This window comes from Balaenoptera physalus (assembly GCF_965194825.1).
Source record: "Balaenoptera physalus genome assembly, chromosome: 2".
NCBI classification, from domain to species: Eukaryota; Metazoa; Chordata; class Mammalia; order Artiodactyla; family Balaenopteridae; genus Balaenoptera; species Balaenoptera physalus.
This window is the reverse complement of record NC_138883.1, coordinates 38066202-38083558: the sequence shown is the minus strand read 5'-3', so window position 1 is coordinate 38083558 and position 17357 is coordinate 38066202. Positions and strand designations below refer to the sequence as shown.

Below are 17357 nucleotides of genomic sequence, written 5' to 3'. Positions count from 1 at the left end.
CCTTCTCAGGTAAAGGCAAAGAGACACTGACTACCCCTTTCAACAGGGATACTAAAAACCCACTGTATAAGTTGACTAGAATGTAAAAGTTGCTTCCAGTATGGATGGATACCAACAGCATGTGGGGATTAGAAAAGACAGGACGGCAAAGAATTACAATGTTATTTATTGCCCTACAGTCTTGGACAAATCTCCATCCTCATCCTGTTTTTTTAACAGGCAAAATAAGGGTATTACAAGGACTAGCACAAAGGATAATAGGTCCTTGGGCCTTATGGTCCTCTATAATGGGCCTTATGCCCTGTAAACCTTCCTTATTCACAGGATATTTGTTTATTCTTAGGAGAGGTTTTGTGCGGTCAATCTGGATCATAATGGGAGGGGCACCATGAATTGTGCCTTTTTCTGTTAAGAATTTTGTCCAAAGATTAGGGAATACCAGGTTTAATAGGGCGGATGAGTACAAAGTTTGGACTGCCTTGGTTTGTAGAGTGCAAATAATGGCAAAAGGGGTTAAATTTTCCTAAGTGTTGAATTCAAACTCAAGGGATATTTCTGCCTTTTGAGAGAGAAAAAAAAAAAGGCAGCATTGTATTTCTCCAGAAAATCTCATCCCAGTAAATGTTTGGGAGCAGGCATTTATCTTGCAAAGGTCCAGACAAAAAAATATGGGCTGAGAAATAAGGACACATTGCAGTTTTTTTAAGACTCCCACTATTTGAACATACATATTACTCCAAGAAAGGGACTGTTTAATTGTAGTGGGGTTCAGCACTTATAAGAGTAGCTCCTGTGTCAATTAATACTGTAAGGAGGGACTTTCCTGGTGGCGCAGTGGTTAAGAATCCGCCTGCCAATGCAGGGGATACGGGTTCGAGCCCTGGTCTGGAAAGATCCCACATGCCGCGGAGCAACTAAGCCCGGCGCCACAACTACTGAAGCCTGTGTGCCTAGAGCCCATGGTCCACAACAAGAGAAGCCACTGCAATGAGAAGCCCGCGCACGGCAACAAAGAGTAGCCCCAGCTTGCCGCAACTAGAGAAAGCCCGCACACAGCAATGAAGACCCAACGCAGCAATAAATAAATAAAACAAACAAATAAATAAAAATTTTTTTTTTTTAAACTGTAAGGAATTTGTCCCTGATCTGGAGAGTAGTTTCCTCCAGTCTATTTAATGGCAGAACAAGGAACAGTCCCTGTGTGTCCTTGGAGTCCCATCACTGGGGGTGGGTTTGGCCATGGGTTCTTAGAAGGTTGTGACTATTTGGATTTCAATTTGCAGCGATCCTTTTTCCATGGTCAGGTTTTTTATAATAATGACATAGTCCTGTAGGATGGATTTGCTTTGGAGTTTCTATCCGTTGGTGTTGTAGATTCAAAATCTTAGTTGTTTTTTTTCTAGAGTCACCTTCTATGATGTGAGCTAATTTATCAGCCAGATTGACAAGGTCAGGGGTGAACACTGTCTCCCATTCCATACAGGTTCTTTTGACCAACAAGGATAAGTTCTTGTGCAGGCCATTTATACACATGGAATTAAAAGCCACCTGAGTGGGGACTTCTCTGGTGGCGCAGTGGTTAAGAATCAGCCTGCCAATGCAGGGGACATGGGCTCGAGCCCTGGTCCGGGAAGATCCCACATGCTGTGGAGCAACTAAGCCCATGCGCCACAACCACTGAGCCTGCGCTCTAGAGCCCGAGAGCCACAACTACTGAGCCCGTGAGCCACAGCTACTGAAGCCCGCGCGCCTAGAGCCCATGCTCCACAACAAGAGAAGCCACCGCAATGAGAAGCCCGCGCACCACAACGAAGAGTATCCCCCGCTCACCGCAACTAGAGAAAGCCTGCGCACAGCAACGAAGACCCAACACAGCCAAAAATAAATAAAATAAATAAATTAGTTTAAAAAAAAAAATACCGTTTTTTTTTAAAAAAAAGCCACCTGAGTGGACTCAACGTCTATGGGGAGTCCAGAATTTTCTTTGACAACAATTTGGAGTTTGTTGTAATAGTCATGGAAGGATTCGGCAGGCTTTTGGATGCATACCTGAGTTTTATTCCAGTCCACAGGTTTGGGGAAGGCTGTAGGGATGGTTCTGTGCAGCCTTTTGGCTATACGATGAGGTTGACCATGTAAAAGAACTACTGGTTGGTTTAGCTTAAACCCTAGAAGTTGTTCAGGGTTTCCCCAACCTGCAGTTTTAATCCATTGTGGGGCCTGACATTCTCCAAGAAGCAAATGAACTAATTAAGAGACCAGAGAGACTACGTTGGTAGGCTGGGGTTACAATACTGAATTCCTCAGCAAATGTATGGGGATCCTCAGTTACCTTGGGGAAATCCTTAATTACAGCCCTACTTTTGGTCTTTGTCCATGGGGCATAGGAAATCTAGGGCAGTTTTTAGTAGGATGCTCAGAAGGTCTCATTTTGAAAAAGAAGATCTTAATGGGCTCAGTTTGGTGAGGAACGAAAGTAAATTCAGACAGAGGAGAGACTCAGGAAGGGGCAAGGAGGGATACAGAGGAGGTGGAACAGTGGGGTTAGAAAGGACCTCGGTTAGCACTGAGGAAAAGGGCTCTGGAACTTTTTTATCCATCTTTGGTTGTTTATTTGCTTCAGTTAATGTAGAAACAATAAGGAGGCAATTTTAGAATCCTGAATGTTTAGTAGCCTCTAGATACCAATTAAAATAACAATCCCACTCAGATTGCTTAATATTGTAGCCATGGTCTTCTAACTTAGTTCAAAGAAAACAAGTTTGGGGAGATCAAAGGTTCCACAAAATGACAATTGGAGTTCTATGTTATCCTTTGTAAGATTGGTCTATTTAGTCAAACATGCACATGAGGAAGGACCATAATTTTTTTTAACATAAAACTGGCTAGGATTCCCCAAGGGGGAGGCCACCTTTAGTACATTCAGATGACTAGATAAAATTATCAGAAACAAAAGAGTACTTACCAGAAAGACAATCTGCCTTTATCTAGATTTTGAATAAAGTAAGACAGCTCAACCAAAAGGATGTAGCTTGAGATCTGAGAGGAGACTTACCAAACTGAAAGTTACAGCGACTCACAGAAGCAAACAGTGCAAAGGACTCAAGTGCAGGAACCTCACTTGATCCCGGAAGTTCAAGTGGTTGGCGCCTTCAGATCACTTATGACACCATGTAATGTCAACCTAAAAGAAAAGAGGTAAGCTGAGGCAAACTCGAGTTACTGAAAATCGAGTTTATCCTGGAGTAGCAGAGATACTGCAGTTCGGGACACGCATGCTGCAGTAAGCTACAGGTGAGTCCACTGAAGGTTTAGGTTGGGTTGCATTTATGGGCAAGGAGTGCAAAAGGGGAGGGTCCAACTTAGGAGCCGTGCAGAGGGTTCACTGGCTCAAAGACAGGGAGAGATTCATTGGTCAGAGGTTAAGTTTCACTCTTTTGTAAATCAGGCATTTATGGGAAATCAGTCTCTCAGTCTTTAAGTTTCATTGTTCTGAGAGGACAAGTGTGAGATTCTCCATTCCATATCCTTCAATTCCATTTTAGATTAAAATCCTTTTACAGTTTTACCCACATCAGGCTGGAGGGACATATGGGGGTAGCCAAGGGAGGATGTAAAATAGACATTTGGATACATCAGTTTACAGCTCAGGAGGAAAGTATAAAACTGGGTCATCAGACTATAGGAAATAGGCAGTAGTTAAAAACTAGGGAATTGGATGAAACTCCTGAAGGGGAATTATACAGAATGATATAAAACAACAGGTCAAGAACGGAATCCTGAGGGCTTCCCTGGTGGCGCAGTGGTTAAGAATCCGCCTGCCAATGCAGGGGACATGGGTTCGAGCCCTGGTCCGGGAAGATCCCACATGCCGCGGAGCAACTAAGCCCGTGCGCCACAACTACTGAGCCTGCACTCTAGAGCCTGCGAGCCACAACTACTGAAGCCCGCAGGCCCTAGAGCCCATGCTCCACAACAAGAGAGGCCACCGCAATGAGAAGCCCATGCACCGCAGCAAAGAGTAGTCCCCGCTCGCCGCAGCTAGAGAAAGCACACGCGGAGAAATGAAGACCCAATGCCGCCATACATACATACATATATGCATACATAAATAAATAAATATAAATTAGGAAAAAAAAAAGAATAGAACCCTGAAACACCAGTTAAAGGAATGGGCAGAGGAAAAATAAAAACTATAAAGGAGACAAAGAAAAAAAAAGAACCCGAAGAACCTCAGAAAAGTGACCAAACAATAGACAGCTAGTATTAACTGATCATTAATAACTAGGTTCCTGTATCAGTCTCTTCACATGCATTGCTTCATTTAACCCTACCAATAACCCTAAAAGATAATCTTTTTATTACTGCTGTTTAGGTGAGGAAACTGAGGCTTAGAGAAATAGGTATTGCACAGTAGTTAAGAGAATGGGTATACCGCCAGACTGTCAGGGTTCAAATTCTGGCTTCACCAGCTGCATAGCACAGGGAGATCAGCTCTGTGCTTTGTGACCACCTAGAGGGGTGGGATAGGGAGGATGAGAGGGAGACGCAAGAGGGAGGGGATATGGGGATATATGTATATGTATAGCTGATTCCCTTTGTTATAAAGCAGAAACTAACACACCATTGTAAAGCAATTATAGTCCAATAAAGATGTTAAAAAAAAAAATTCTGGCTTCACTAGCTATGTGTTTCAGCTTCCTATTCTTTAAACAGAGGTTAACAGTTCCAACCTAACAGGGTTGTTATAAGATATAAACTAATTACTACATGTTAAGTGCTCAGAATGATGCCTGGCCCGAAAGACCAAGAAGTGCCAGCACAGAGAACTTCAAAGAAATGCAAGTGTCAAACGATAAACTTGCAGAATAACCTATTAGATTTTACATATATATATACATATCCCCCATGCTGTTAACCATGATAACTGACATCAAACTGAATATATACACTGGGGGGGAGGGGGGCAGGGAGACAAGCAGACTAGATACTTCTACAGTGAATTCACAGTATGAAATGTTCTCCCCAAAAGTCACCAAACAGAAAGATGCTTTAACACTTTATCATACTAATAATTCTTTTAATTTCCACTGTTAACCAGTGCCTGAAATAAGGTTAAGCCAGAATGAGGCTTCCTAATACTGGAGAGCTTATAATCATGTCCACATATCTCTCATACAAAAGGCAACAGTTTATAAATATTTATAAATTGATAGTTAAAGATATCTTCTTTTACATTTTGAAGTATAGATTCACTATTTATTACTCCAAATTAGATGAGTATCCAAAAGGGATCTATTGAAATAGAAATCAAAACAGTGGTAAAAACCTTTAAACATAAATATTTATAGCTTTATATTCGTGTAAAGATTCAATAGGACAGACCAGCTCTCTTAACCACTTTGTGCCATATCACGGGAAGATCAGAATCTAGTTAAGTTCTAAACTCATTTCCTTTCCTCTGAACACAGTGAAAGATCCTGATATTAGAGAAATAACCAACGAAAGGCATAATTCTTGAACCATGCTACAAAAGCCGGATATTAAGAGGAAAAATAAATTCCACGCTTACTGTATAGATCTGATGTGAAGGATAAAAAGGACTGGAAATAATGTACTGTCAAGTTTAACTTTACTAAACATGAAGACTTAAGCTACCAAATTCTTTTTTAATACTTGCCTTCTTTGTTCATGGCACTGATGACTACTGCCATCAAGCAACAGGTGCAAAAATTAGAGAATGACAAAAAACATCATTCAGGACTTAATTACAAAGTCTCTAAACAGAATAAATTTCCACTGTCACCCAGGATAACTGAGATTTTCTTAAGTTGTTTTTTCCTCTTCACCTGGCAATATAAATTCCTACCTCTATGTGAACTCCTAGATTTTATCCTCAACCCTGATCTCTCTTCAAAATTCCAATCCTATATTTCTAATGTCTGCCTAGACCTCTACCCCTGAATGTGCTGCCAAAACTTCAAATTAAACATACTCAAAATGTAACTCAAACATATATTCTTCATCTCTGTTAACTGCACAATCTTCTCAGTCACCAAGGCTCAAAATCTCAGAATTACCTTTGATTAAAGGGAGGCAAATGATAAGACTCCCCTAGCTAATAAAGCCTACCTTGAAAATCGCCCTTTACATCCATCTCCTCACTGTTTGTCCTGCCACTATCCTCCTGTTTTCCATTACCTCTCGCCTGCAACTGCAATAACCTCCGCTGTGCCTGATACAGAGCATGACAGGAAACATTTGACTTAACATCTGATTCCTGGCCAAAGATGTCAAGAACGGGAAAATTTCTTACTTCCCACACGAGAAATATCACATGAGAGTTTTATTCTTAGAAGCCAACTTCATGTTGTAAAAAATATTGACAGTATATCAGAAATAAAAGGAAATATAGATTTCACAAACATTTCTTAAGTACATAAAACAAAACACTTAATTTTTATAAAGTCTGACATACATTCTTTTGTTGTTTCTGCATGAACTGCAGATGTTTGAACATGTGAATTACACACTATATTTTATAGCAAGCCCAGACTCATCAATACTTTAATAGGCTAGGCAAAATATTTTCCCCACAATACAACTGCAAAGAGTTGCTACTCTCTCCAAGAATCCTACATCATTTTCTTGAGTTATCTAGATAATACCCATGCTTCAAGATATAGCTCAAATTCTACCAGTACTACAAAATCTTTCTTAACTCAGCCTAAAGTGAGTTTCTACTCCCTCTGAATGCCAAAATATCAACTGTTACTCATTTAGCAATCATATACCAAATATACTAAAGTGTTATTTATCTCTAGTTATATGTTTTATATATTTATATTTGCTTCTTTCTCCAGTATAAAGTATAAACTTCTTAAGGACAGGAACCATATTTTCCAATTCTCTAATATCAATCCTCCACCAGCCTGAGACTAGCTCCACAGCTTACCTCACGAAATGCTACTTCCCATGAGAGGAGTATAAAAATATAAACACACACATAACACACTCAATAGAGGCAGGCAGGAGGCAAAGATAAGGAACTACACATAGATGTAAAACAATGACAGTCAAAGACAGGAAACACACACACACACAGACCACGCTTTAGAAGCAGCTATCCCTTTTGTGGAGAAATTAAATAGTAATAATATTATCACTATTGATAAAACATCCATAACCACAGTTTAGAGGTAAATTCACTCAACCTCCTAACATCATAGAAAGCACCAGGAAGGCATAACTGAGGAAGCTAAGGACAGGGCTAGGATTTGGGAACATCACCTTACCATCTTACACAGTACCCTATAGGCAGAAATGATGGTTTGAATGCAATTTAATAACTAGATCTACAAACCCAAATTTCAGACCAGTATGTTCAAAATGCAACTCTTCTTTCACAAAATACTTTACGGGATCAAACTAACTCAAAATTCCAGTATAATGCACTAAATACTATGTGCTTTGCTTATATGATATAAACATGCTTTTGATGCCAAAAAGATACATCCACATTATAATCTTTCAAGATTTTAAAAAATAACCCAATGATTCATAAAATTGTATTCTTCCTATTTTTAGAATGGCTCAGGGTATTTGTGTGATTTTCAGGCTCCCTTCTTAGTTCCTAAGAAATAACTTCAGTTTGACTTTACAACCTCAGGGTGGGGGGTGGGGGCAGGGGAAGGGAAAGTTTGGAAAGAATAAAATAGCTCTGCAAAAATAATTCAGTGCTACATTAAATACAAATTAATGATAGGCTAATGAAATCACAGTGGCGCAGTTGTTAAGAATCCGCCTGCCAATGTAGGGGACACAGGTTCCAGCCCTGGTCCAGGAAGATCCCACATGCCACGGAGCAACTAAGTCCGTGCGCCATGACTACTGAGCCTGTGCTCTAGAGCCCGCGCGTCACAACTACTGAAGCCCACGTGCCTAGAGCCTAAGCACAACAAGAGAAGCCACCACAATGAGAAGCCCGCGCACCGCAACGGAAGAGTAACCCCCGCTCACTGCAACTAGAGAAAGCCCGCGCACAGCAACGAAGACCCAACACAGCCCAAAATTAAATGATTAATTAATTAAAAAACAACAAAAACTAACCACTATGGAAAATTTAGCTTCAGTATCTATTCTTTCTTCCTTTCTTGAAAATAGATGCCTGTCATGCATGCTAACAACTTTAGGTCTGAGAAATACAGGGCTGAAGGATTCATGAAGAAAGGGAAGCAGTCTGACAGAATTAGAACCAAGATAAAAATACTCTAACAAGCAGCCAAGAATTGGAAACACAATGGAAAATGAAGAAACGTGTCTCTGAGATGGACCTAGTCAATATGAGTGAGCTGAAAGGTGTTAAAGGTGGAAATGAAGGCAGTATTTTTATGGGAAAAGATCTGCACTAGAAGTAAGGAGGCTTACTTTTTTTTTTGCATGTGACCTTCAGTAAATTACAGATCCAATCTGAATCTTGGTTGCCTCACATTTCCACTTGTTCTGTTTACTGATACTTTTGTATGCATCAGTGACATTAACAGCAACTAAGACATACTGAACTTTTGTTATAATCCAGGCACTGTTCTAAATGCCTTATATGCATTATATCTCATTTAACCTTCCAGACAGCCCTACAAAGTAGGTACACTTACTTCTCCCATTTTATAATTAGGAAGTAAAGCTTAGAAAAGGTAGGTGATATGCCAGAGGTCACTTTGCTCACAAATGCATAGCAGGGATTGGAACTCAAAACTGGTTTCAGAGCCCACACTCTTAAATACTTTCTTATACTGCCTCTCAAATGATATAAAGGAAATATTTTACAAAGCATTCTTAAATGGCCATTCAAATGTGAAGTCCTGTTATAATTCTTATTTGCACTAATCAAAATGACTTCATAAAACCAAGCAACATAAAGTTAAAATATATAAAGCATAAATATGTGGAAGGCCTTAACAAAGTTTTTTAAGACAGTGGTAATATCAATGATGTGAAATCCAGTGCAAATTTTAGTTGAATGGATGCGTAAATTTCCAAGTATTTATAGGCTTAGAGACTTAAAATATCAGCTACAAGATATAATTTAAAATATAAGCCATCCCCTAGAGCTTTTTCTCTTTTAGCTATTATTTCACATTAATACTTGATGAATGATATTGAATAAAATCATTAAGGAAGGAATTTATTTAATAGTGTTTGTCAGGCACTGTTTTAAGCACTTCACAAATATTTACTCATTTAATCCTAACAGCCTACAAAGTAGTTATAATTGGAGCCAGTATTCAACTCAGGTCGTCAGGTTTAAGGATCTGTGCTCTTAACCACTAGCTCCATTGCAATTCAAGGAATGGTGAAATTCTTTTTTTTTTAGGCCAATAAAAAGTACTAATGATCAGGATGAATGTCCACAAAGAGAATGGAGCCATCACTTACCTCAGCATACATACTAATACAAAGGAACATGCAAAAGAAATATATTAACTGATATGGTAAACTAATCTACACTATCAGGAAAAGTTATTAGTCTTTGGAAGAAGAGGTTTCTTTTAATTTTCCTATGAAATTGTACTGTTAGCACACCAAAGGAATGAAATTGGGAAAATAATATTAATTAACACTAATATTAACTTAAAAGACTTGATAGAAAGGATTTTTATCATTTTTTGGTCCAGTCATCTTATGAAGCAGCAAAAAACTTAAAAAAAAATCACTTGAACGAGTGGATTTCACAATAGAATTCATGCTAAACTTGAACCTTTTAAGGTATAACAGATACTTAATATAACCTTATATTTTGTTTATGAAAGAATTACATTTTTCAAAGGACTATAGTATGTTATTTCATCTGTTTCTCACAACTCCGAGAGTTAAGTAGGAGAAGTACTATTATTCTTATTTTACAAATATGAAACTTAAGCTCAGAAAAGTTAAATATTGTGCATGGTCTAGATATACCTTCTGACTCCAAGTGCTTCTTCTATTACATCATGCTGCCACAATTTTAAGCTTTATACTTTTCAAGTTGTTTCACAGCCAAGAACATTTGGAAAATATACAGTAGAAAACATAATGAAGTTTTATGGTCGTTAAAATGTAAAGAGATTTGCTAAAAATCTCATTATTGTATGATGTACAAGTTATCTAGCTGAAATGATGAACAAGTTAATTCAGCCAAAATGAACTTGGAACCCAAGAAAAATCTGCATTTAAAGCTAAGTGATAGGGAGTTACTTACACACACACACACACACACACACACACACACACACACACAAACAAGGTAACTGAATCCAATTTTAAATGCATAAATGTGAAATAACGTAACCCTGTAATAATACTCTTTTTCAGGAAGTAAAAAAAAAAAATCACTTCTAACTACCATACATCTCAATCACTTAAATGCTAGCTTCCCAGAGATTATCTGTTTCAAAGATAGTTTTTAAAATTGTTCATTCTGGGACATCCCTGGCGGCGCAGGGCTTAGGAATCCGCCTGCCAATGCAGGGGACATGGGTTCGAGCCCTTGTCTGGGAAGATCTCACATGCCGCAGAGCAACTAAGCTCATGCGCCACAACTACTGAGCCTGCGCTCTAGAGCCCGTGAGCCACAACTACTGAGCCTGCGCTCTAGGGCCCGTATGCCACAACTACTGAGCCTGCGCTCTAGAGCCCGCGTGCCACAACTACTGAAGCCTGCGCACCTAGAGCCCGTGCTACACAACAAGAGAAGCCACCACAATGAGAAGCCCACGCACCACAACAAAGAGTAGCCCCCGCTCGCCGCAACTAGAGAAAGCCCGTGTGCAGCAACAAAGACCCAACACAGCCAAAAATAAATAAATAAATTTATTTTAAAAAATTTTTTAAATGTTCATTCCTCTGTATCTATTTCACCTGAATTACTACCCAGCCAAGGAACAGAGAAGGCTGGTGAACCAAATAGGAACATTTAACAAATAAGTGAAATAGCTTAGGTTTGGATTATCAGTTATGTAATTAATTATCAAGAAAACACCCAATAAACTGTACCTTAAGTGCACAAAAATAAAAATGTTGTAGCTATAAACTGTGTACTATACCCTCACAGCCCTAAGTTAGGTGGCGGACCACCCACATTGGACTTGTAAAGAAGACGGCCTAAAACTAGTCTTGTAATCATTAGCTTGACACCACTTTGAGGGAATAAAAGCACTAAAGAAGCTGATAAAGAATTTTTTTGGAATAAGTTATTTGTGGAAAAATATTACAGAATTTTTTCCTTGGGCCCACTTTACCATGCACGACAGTGGTTCAAACTCAGACCTTTTTTTAAAATTTCTTTTTTAAAATTATTATTTTTTATTGGAGTAGAGTTGATTTACAATGTTGTGTTACTTTATGCTGTACAGCAAAGTGAATCTGTTCACATATATCCACTCTTTTTTAGATTCTTTTCCCATATAGGCCATTACAGTCAAACTCAGACCTTGATCTGGTACCCTGTAGACTGCTGATACAAGAGCCATGCCTGGAAAAGTCCAAGATACTGTGGCTGGATACCTGCTCAAACAGAACAAGGACAAATGGGTGCATCGCACTGCATTGTTATTTATAGAGCAAAGGATGTGAGACTTTTTCTTGTGGACCTGATGATGGCAAAGGTATGGAGCCAGCAAAAAAAGAAATTTGTGTAATAGGTTTGTCTAGAGGCATTTGGACACCAACAGAGTTCACAGGGTGAAGAAACTAAAGGCTGGAAACTAAGGGTTGAGGACAAGTCTTAACAAGTTGGCTACAGGTATGGCCCATTGTAGCAGACTGCTAACTCATCAGCAGATCACTAGCGTAGGCACACAACTAGACTGGTTAGGTGTGGCTATGTGACAGAGTTTTAGCCAAAAGAACCTGAGAAAAAGCAATGTAGGTCACTTCTAGGCCTGGCCCACAGAAATGTCCCACATGTGCTTCTCCTTGCCCTTTACCCTTCCATCTCCATGCAAAAAGCACAGAGACTGTTACAGAGTAGTTCTTATATACTGAATGCCTACTTGAAGCTGGGTTCTTTCGTATTTTATCTTATTCCAACATATCCGTACTGGGTGGGATGGTAACAAACCCAACTCATCAGATTCTGTCTCCTGAGAATTATTAATTCCAGCCAGACATGAGAGCAACAGATTATTACCTCCTTCTGAAGATACAACAAAAAACTGAAGTCATCAGAGCTACTATCTCCTTGCTGGGGGGACTAGAGGATATCAATCGTGAGGGACTATCAGTCCAGTTCTCCATGAAGCCTAGTGCATATTCTAGCCTTAGGAGCAATAAGACTCAGCGTATTTAGTTGCATAAATGGCTTCCTTATAATAAATCCCCATCATCTGAGGTCATGCTTCTTAAACTAGGGGACACACCTATGACTATAGTAAACTGGCTATCATAAGAAGCCACAAAATAAACTGTCTATCTCCGTAGAACAGCAATGTTATGATGTGGCAATAGTTCAAAATAGTATCAAACACAAATATTATGAAATTGAATGCAATACTCACATGAATTTTTAAGGTAGAAGATTAGAATATAAAGAAATTTCACTCTTCTAAGGGGTTAATTCAGGCTTTGTATCCACATTATCACAGGAATATTCATTTACCTCTTCTGTTTTCCAGGGGAAAAGCTGAAGTACCAACCTATGGTAACTTAGAAGGGTCTTTTCACAGCAACCCAGAAGTCATTTTTTTTTTCTCTTACAGCATATCCTACTAGACTTTAAGCTGCACTAGGATAGGATATGTTTTACCCTTCTTTATACCCTTTGTGGCAAGCTAAATAATGCACCCCCAAAACATCCGAGCTCTAATTCCCGGAACCTATGAATGTTTCCTTATACATCAAAAGGGATCTTGTAATTAAGCTAAGGATCTTGAGATGGAGAGATTATTCTGGATTATCTAGATGGAACCTAAGTATAAACACAAGTGTCCCCACTAAGATGAAAGCAGACGGATTTGACTACGGAAGAGAAGGTGATATGATTACGGAAGCATAGATTGAAGTGATGTGCTTTTAAAATGATGGAGCCACAAGCCAAGGAATATAAGAGGCTACCAGAAGCTGAAAAAGGCAAGGAAATGGGACCTCCCTTCAGAGTCTCCCAAAGTAATCAGAACTCAGAAAAGCAGTTAAATGAGCTGATCTACTTTTGCTTTATGCTATCTACAGCAGTCTGAGGAAAGAATACAAACCAGACAAGTACCACTTCTGCATTCACAGGGAATACTATCCTGAACCCTGGATAAGCAGATAAGTGGGCCACATACGCTTAAGAGGTATTTCACACTCAAGTGGTACTAGGCTGCATGCTATCCACTGTATGTGTGTATATATATAATATTTTAATTATAATATATATTGCATATTAATGATAGTCCAGCTTCCACAGGAAAGAATTTGAAAAGCAGAAAACTGTCATATATAGTTAACATCAGTAATTTATAAATATTATATCATTTGATCCTCACGACTCCAGGAAGTAGACAACTCTGGAATTGATTTCAATTCTGCAGTGGAGGAAGCGGCGGCTGAGAAGGTGACTTACCCAAAGGTTAGTAAATGGCTCCTACTCTGATGTGTTTCTACTAGATCATTTTACCTCGATAACATCAATTGATTTACTTCTAGGTATGTTGCATTAACTTCTAAAATAACTTCAAGTTAGGAAAGAAAACAAGACCAACATTTTACAAGCAATACCATATTTAAATTTTACGTGCATGGAAGCCGAATGTCACACTCAATTAAGTGGTCAGAGAAAAGCTGAAGAGAACACGGGGACGAGTAACTTAACATATCTGTTTCTTCGCATGAAAATGAGAACCGTAACAGTATCTAACCCTTTAGATGTTGCTGTATGGATTAAATGAGATAATACACGTAAAGTGCTTATCATAGTAGCTAGTCTCAGAGTTCGCACTATACACTCCAGCACGTCTCTTCCCAAAGGAAAATCTGCTGTCTGACCCCGAAAATTAACCAACCCAGGAGGTGCGTAATTTAAGAATGCGAGGGAAGGGAATGAGGGAAGGGGAAAAATAGGTCCTGGCTACCTCTCCTTGAACACTTGACGAATAGGCGCTTTGTTTTTACCCAAGAATAACCCAGAGAAGTGCTGGGGGCGGCTTCGGCGACACCAACCTAACCCTTGGAAGGCCCGCGGGGCAGGGACAGCACGGGCATGACCCAGGGGCTCCGACAACTGCACCAGAAGCCCCAACACGTGGTTCTCTCCTCCCAGCTCCTCCCCATTTCCCTCTGCTCCTCGTGCTACAGGCTCAGCGGCTTCGGCTTTCTACTGTCAACCGGCACTGTTGTTGCCAGTCTAGAGAGCTGCCCATCCCAGGAACCTGCCCAACGCAGGTCTTGGAAATATACCTCATCGGAGAGCCCACACCTGCTGCAGGAGAGAACTCGCAGCACAGCCTCTGCGCGGACCGGTCCACCGGAACTCCACCCTCCACCTCTCTGATTGGATAAACGCACAAAGGAGGATGCAGAGGATTGGTCAGCAGCAGAGAGGCGGACCATAGCCCAGGGGAAGGGAAAGAGGTTGGGCGGGGGGAGCGAAGAAGCGCCAGGGGGTGGTCTCTCCCCGGATTGGACGAATGCAAGATATCTGCGCCTGCGTAGACCCAGCTTCCGTATAGCGCTACACAGCACTGCCCTTTACGTTACGTTAGCGGAAGTTTTAACGACTTATCGTTTGTGCTGAAAGCTTAAGTCTCCTTGCTGCGTGGCCAATAAAGGGCAAGAATAAAACGAGTTCCGCCTCTTCCTCGGACGAATGGGTCCTTCCGTTGACATAGGATGACGTGAGTTCCTTTCAGCGTTTAGACGCTAGAACTCCCGCAGAGCCAGACTCGGGTAGGGAATTGGTATGTTGACCAGATAGTAACTGCGGGTGAGAAATACTTAGTAGTTCGAATCGGGCCCTGAAACACCCACATACGCTCAGAACTCGTATGATTTCAGCGTTGTAATGTGGAAGAATCAGGCCTTCTCGCGGTACTTTGCTTGGCTGTGTCATTGGCTAAAAAAGCTGTCAATTTGAATGTAACTCCGCCTCCACCCCAGGGAACCCTGGGATTTGTAGTATCGGGCGCAAAGATCCTATGGCTTTAAATGTGGTTGTCGCTGAGCTCTTCGTTGCTAACAACCGTTGACATTTATTGTGGTTTTCATGTGTTCCGTTGTGCTTTGTTATCCTTTCACTTATCAGCACCATTAAAGCCAAAGGACACTTAGGAAAACTGGAAAGACTTCATGTATGTTTGTAAAGATAAATACTAGTGTTTCAAACATTCCACTACTGTGCCTGGCTCTCTGCTAGATGTTCGTAATTAACGTACTAAGCGGATTCTAAGTCTTGGCTTTTTGCCTTTACAACAAAATGGTCTTTGATTTGCATATTAGTGTCCATTCGAGGATATTTGAAAAGTGCCCTAAACTTAACAGCTATCTATACTGTTTTGTCGCTGCTTACATAAATCAAGTGTTGATACGACATGAAGCAGAACTGGCTGCTGTCTTGACAAAAATAGTGCTGTAATTAAAATGTCAAACGTGACCAGTTTCAGGAGGCACGCACATTGTATATTAGTCGAGATTGTATTATCACGTCCATTTTCAGTCTTATTGGAAACATGTTAGTTTAAGGCAGAATTTCCCTGCCTTTATTGAATCATGAACTCCTTTCACTTCTGTGAGCACATTTAGTAATATTTCATAACTTTGTGTTTAGCAAAAGTAAAAATCAATGTATAAATACCAAAACTTTCTGAGTGGAATTTTTCCTTCCAACAAGTTTTTTTCTATTTAATATGTAATACAAATTTTCATATATGTAAGAAAAGGGCTTGTTGCTGGACTAAAAATTAAGTACACTTTTAGAGGATTTAAGCCAAGCAGAAACCGCTTTTTTGACTGATGGTTGGAATAACTGCTTTTATGTTTAAAAAAATCAAATTATTTTAATAATTTTTTGTGTCTTGTTTGTAGATGATGAGAGAGGGTTTCAGGTTTTATTTGCAAATGAAACATGAGAAACATAACGTTTTTATAATTCTTAATAAATAGCCAAATTGGGTGTAATCACCACTATATTTCTCCTTTAAATATTTGATATGATGTACTAAGTGACATATATGGATACAAAAATCACCCTGAGACAAAAATGCAGATTTATTAGTTCTAATGCTTTCCATTAACTAACATTTTGAAAGAATTTTCCTTTTGCCTCCTATTTTAAATCAGTGGTCCATTTGGGATGTTAAATTCGTTTGACTAAGAATAAAAACCATTAAAAACTGCAGGTATCAAGACTGCTACTGTCGTTAGCAGGGTTCAGCAGAGTGATAAATCAACTGAGTGACTGACTCCTAGACACATTTGGCTGATCTGTATTAACTGTCTAAGTGCTCACTTTTGGACGCTCTCAAAGTGTTCCATTTTAAAGAGAAAAAACTTTAGTAGTTATTTTTTGTTTAACTGAGAATTTAAAAGTAGAAATTGCAACAGGCACCATTACTGCTTTTTAAGATGTGAACCCAGGAATCACCTTGGTACACCATCTGTTGGGAAAGTTTAAGGAATGACCTCAAGGTGAGATAAATGCAAGATGACTTTTGAGATACAGGAAGAGAATAGTACAATCCCTGTTTGTAATATTTACTTTTTAATATCAACATTTTTCTTTTTCTTTTTATATCTGTATTTTTAAAAATAGTGAACATGATAATAAAAGTATAAACTTTGAAATCTAACCATATGTATGTATATATGTTTATATATATATGAATGGTTAAAAAAATTATTGAGAAATATGTGATCAAAAAAGGTGTGGAGGTGTTAAAGAAAAGATTATTCATCACACTTTTTAAGATGGTTAGGCAGACTTTATTCAACGGGGGCTACTGTGGTAGGGTTTTGTAATAGCGGAGAGAGATTGGACTCAATTCTGAATACAACAGGAAAAGTGGGAATTTATAGCCAAGGAGCAGGGGATAGGGGGGTCAGTGGATGGAAAATTACTATGAAGAAACATCAGGCATGGGGGGATTATTGCTACATCACTCAACAGTATTCTTACTGAAAGTAGGTGGGTGTAATCAGACATCAACTGGGGGATAATGAAGGATGAGGCACTCAATCAGATATTGAGGGAGGGTGATTCTGGTTAAGCTGCCTTAGCAGGATTCTTGCTACAGGATTCTTAAACACTACAAGGAAGGACATGGGAGCTGAAGGTCAAGCCTAGTCAAAAGAGCACACATATATATACAGCCCACACATACTCTTACTCCTATATATACATAAAAATA

General features: G+C 39.4%; 1 protein-coding gene and 1 long non-coding RNA gene across 6 annotated transcripts in view; one reads left to right on the top strand and one right to left on the bottom strand.

Annotated features, from left to right (window-relative positions):
- Positions 1–17357, bottom strand: part of LOC309650809 (WD repeat-containing protein 89) — a 109069-nt gene that overhangs the window by 23190 nt on the left and 68522 nt on the right. For 2 of the 5 annotated variants that reach the window (XR_014257739.1, XM_082442602.1), the window contains exons 1-2: positions 14413–14496; positions 3056–3184 (exon numbers count right to left, since the gene is read on the bottom strand). The exons of 1 other annotated variant lie outside the window; for it this stretch is intronic. Coding sequence is in view for 1 of the 4 variants with exons in the window: in XM_082442601.1 (XP_082298727.1) it covers positions 14413–14565 (153 nt within the window). In the remaining 3 variants the exon portion in view is untranslated. Of the gene's footprint in view, positions 1–3055; positions 3185–14412; positions 14668–17357 lie in introns of those variants that run through there. 2 more of the 5 variants (XR_014257740.1, XM_082442601.1) reach the window with 2 other exon arrangements.
- Positions 14814–17357, top strand: part of LOC309650906 — a 44362-nt gene continuing 41818 nt past the window's right edge. The window contains exon 1 of the long non-coding RNA XR_014257812.1: positions 14814–14901. This is a non-coding gene — a long non-coding RNA (uncharacterized lncRNA). The remainder of the gene's footprint in view (positions 14902–17357) is intronic.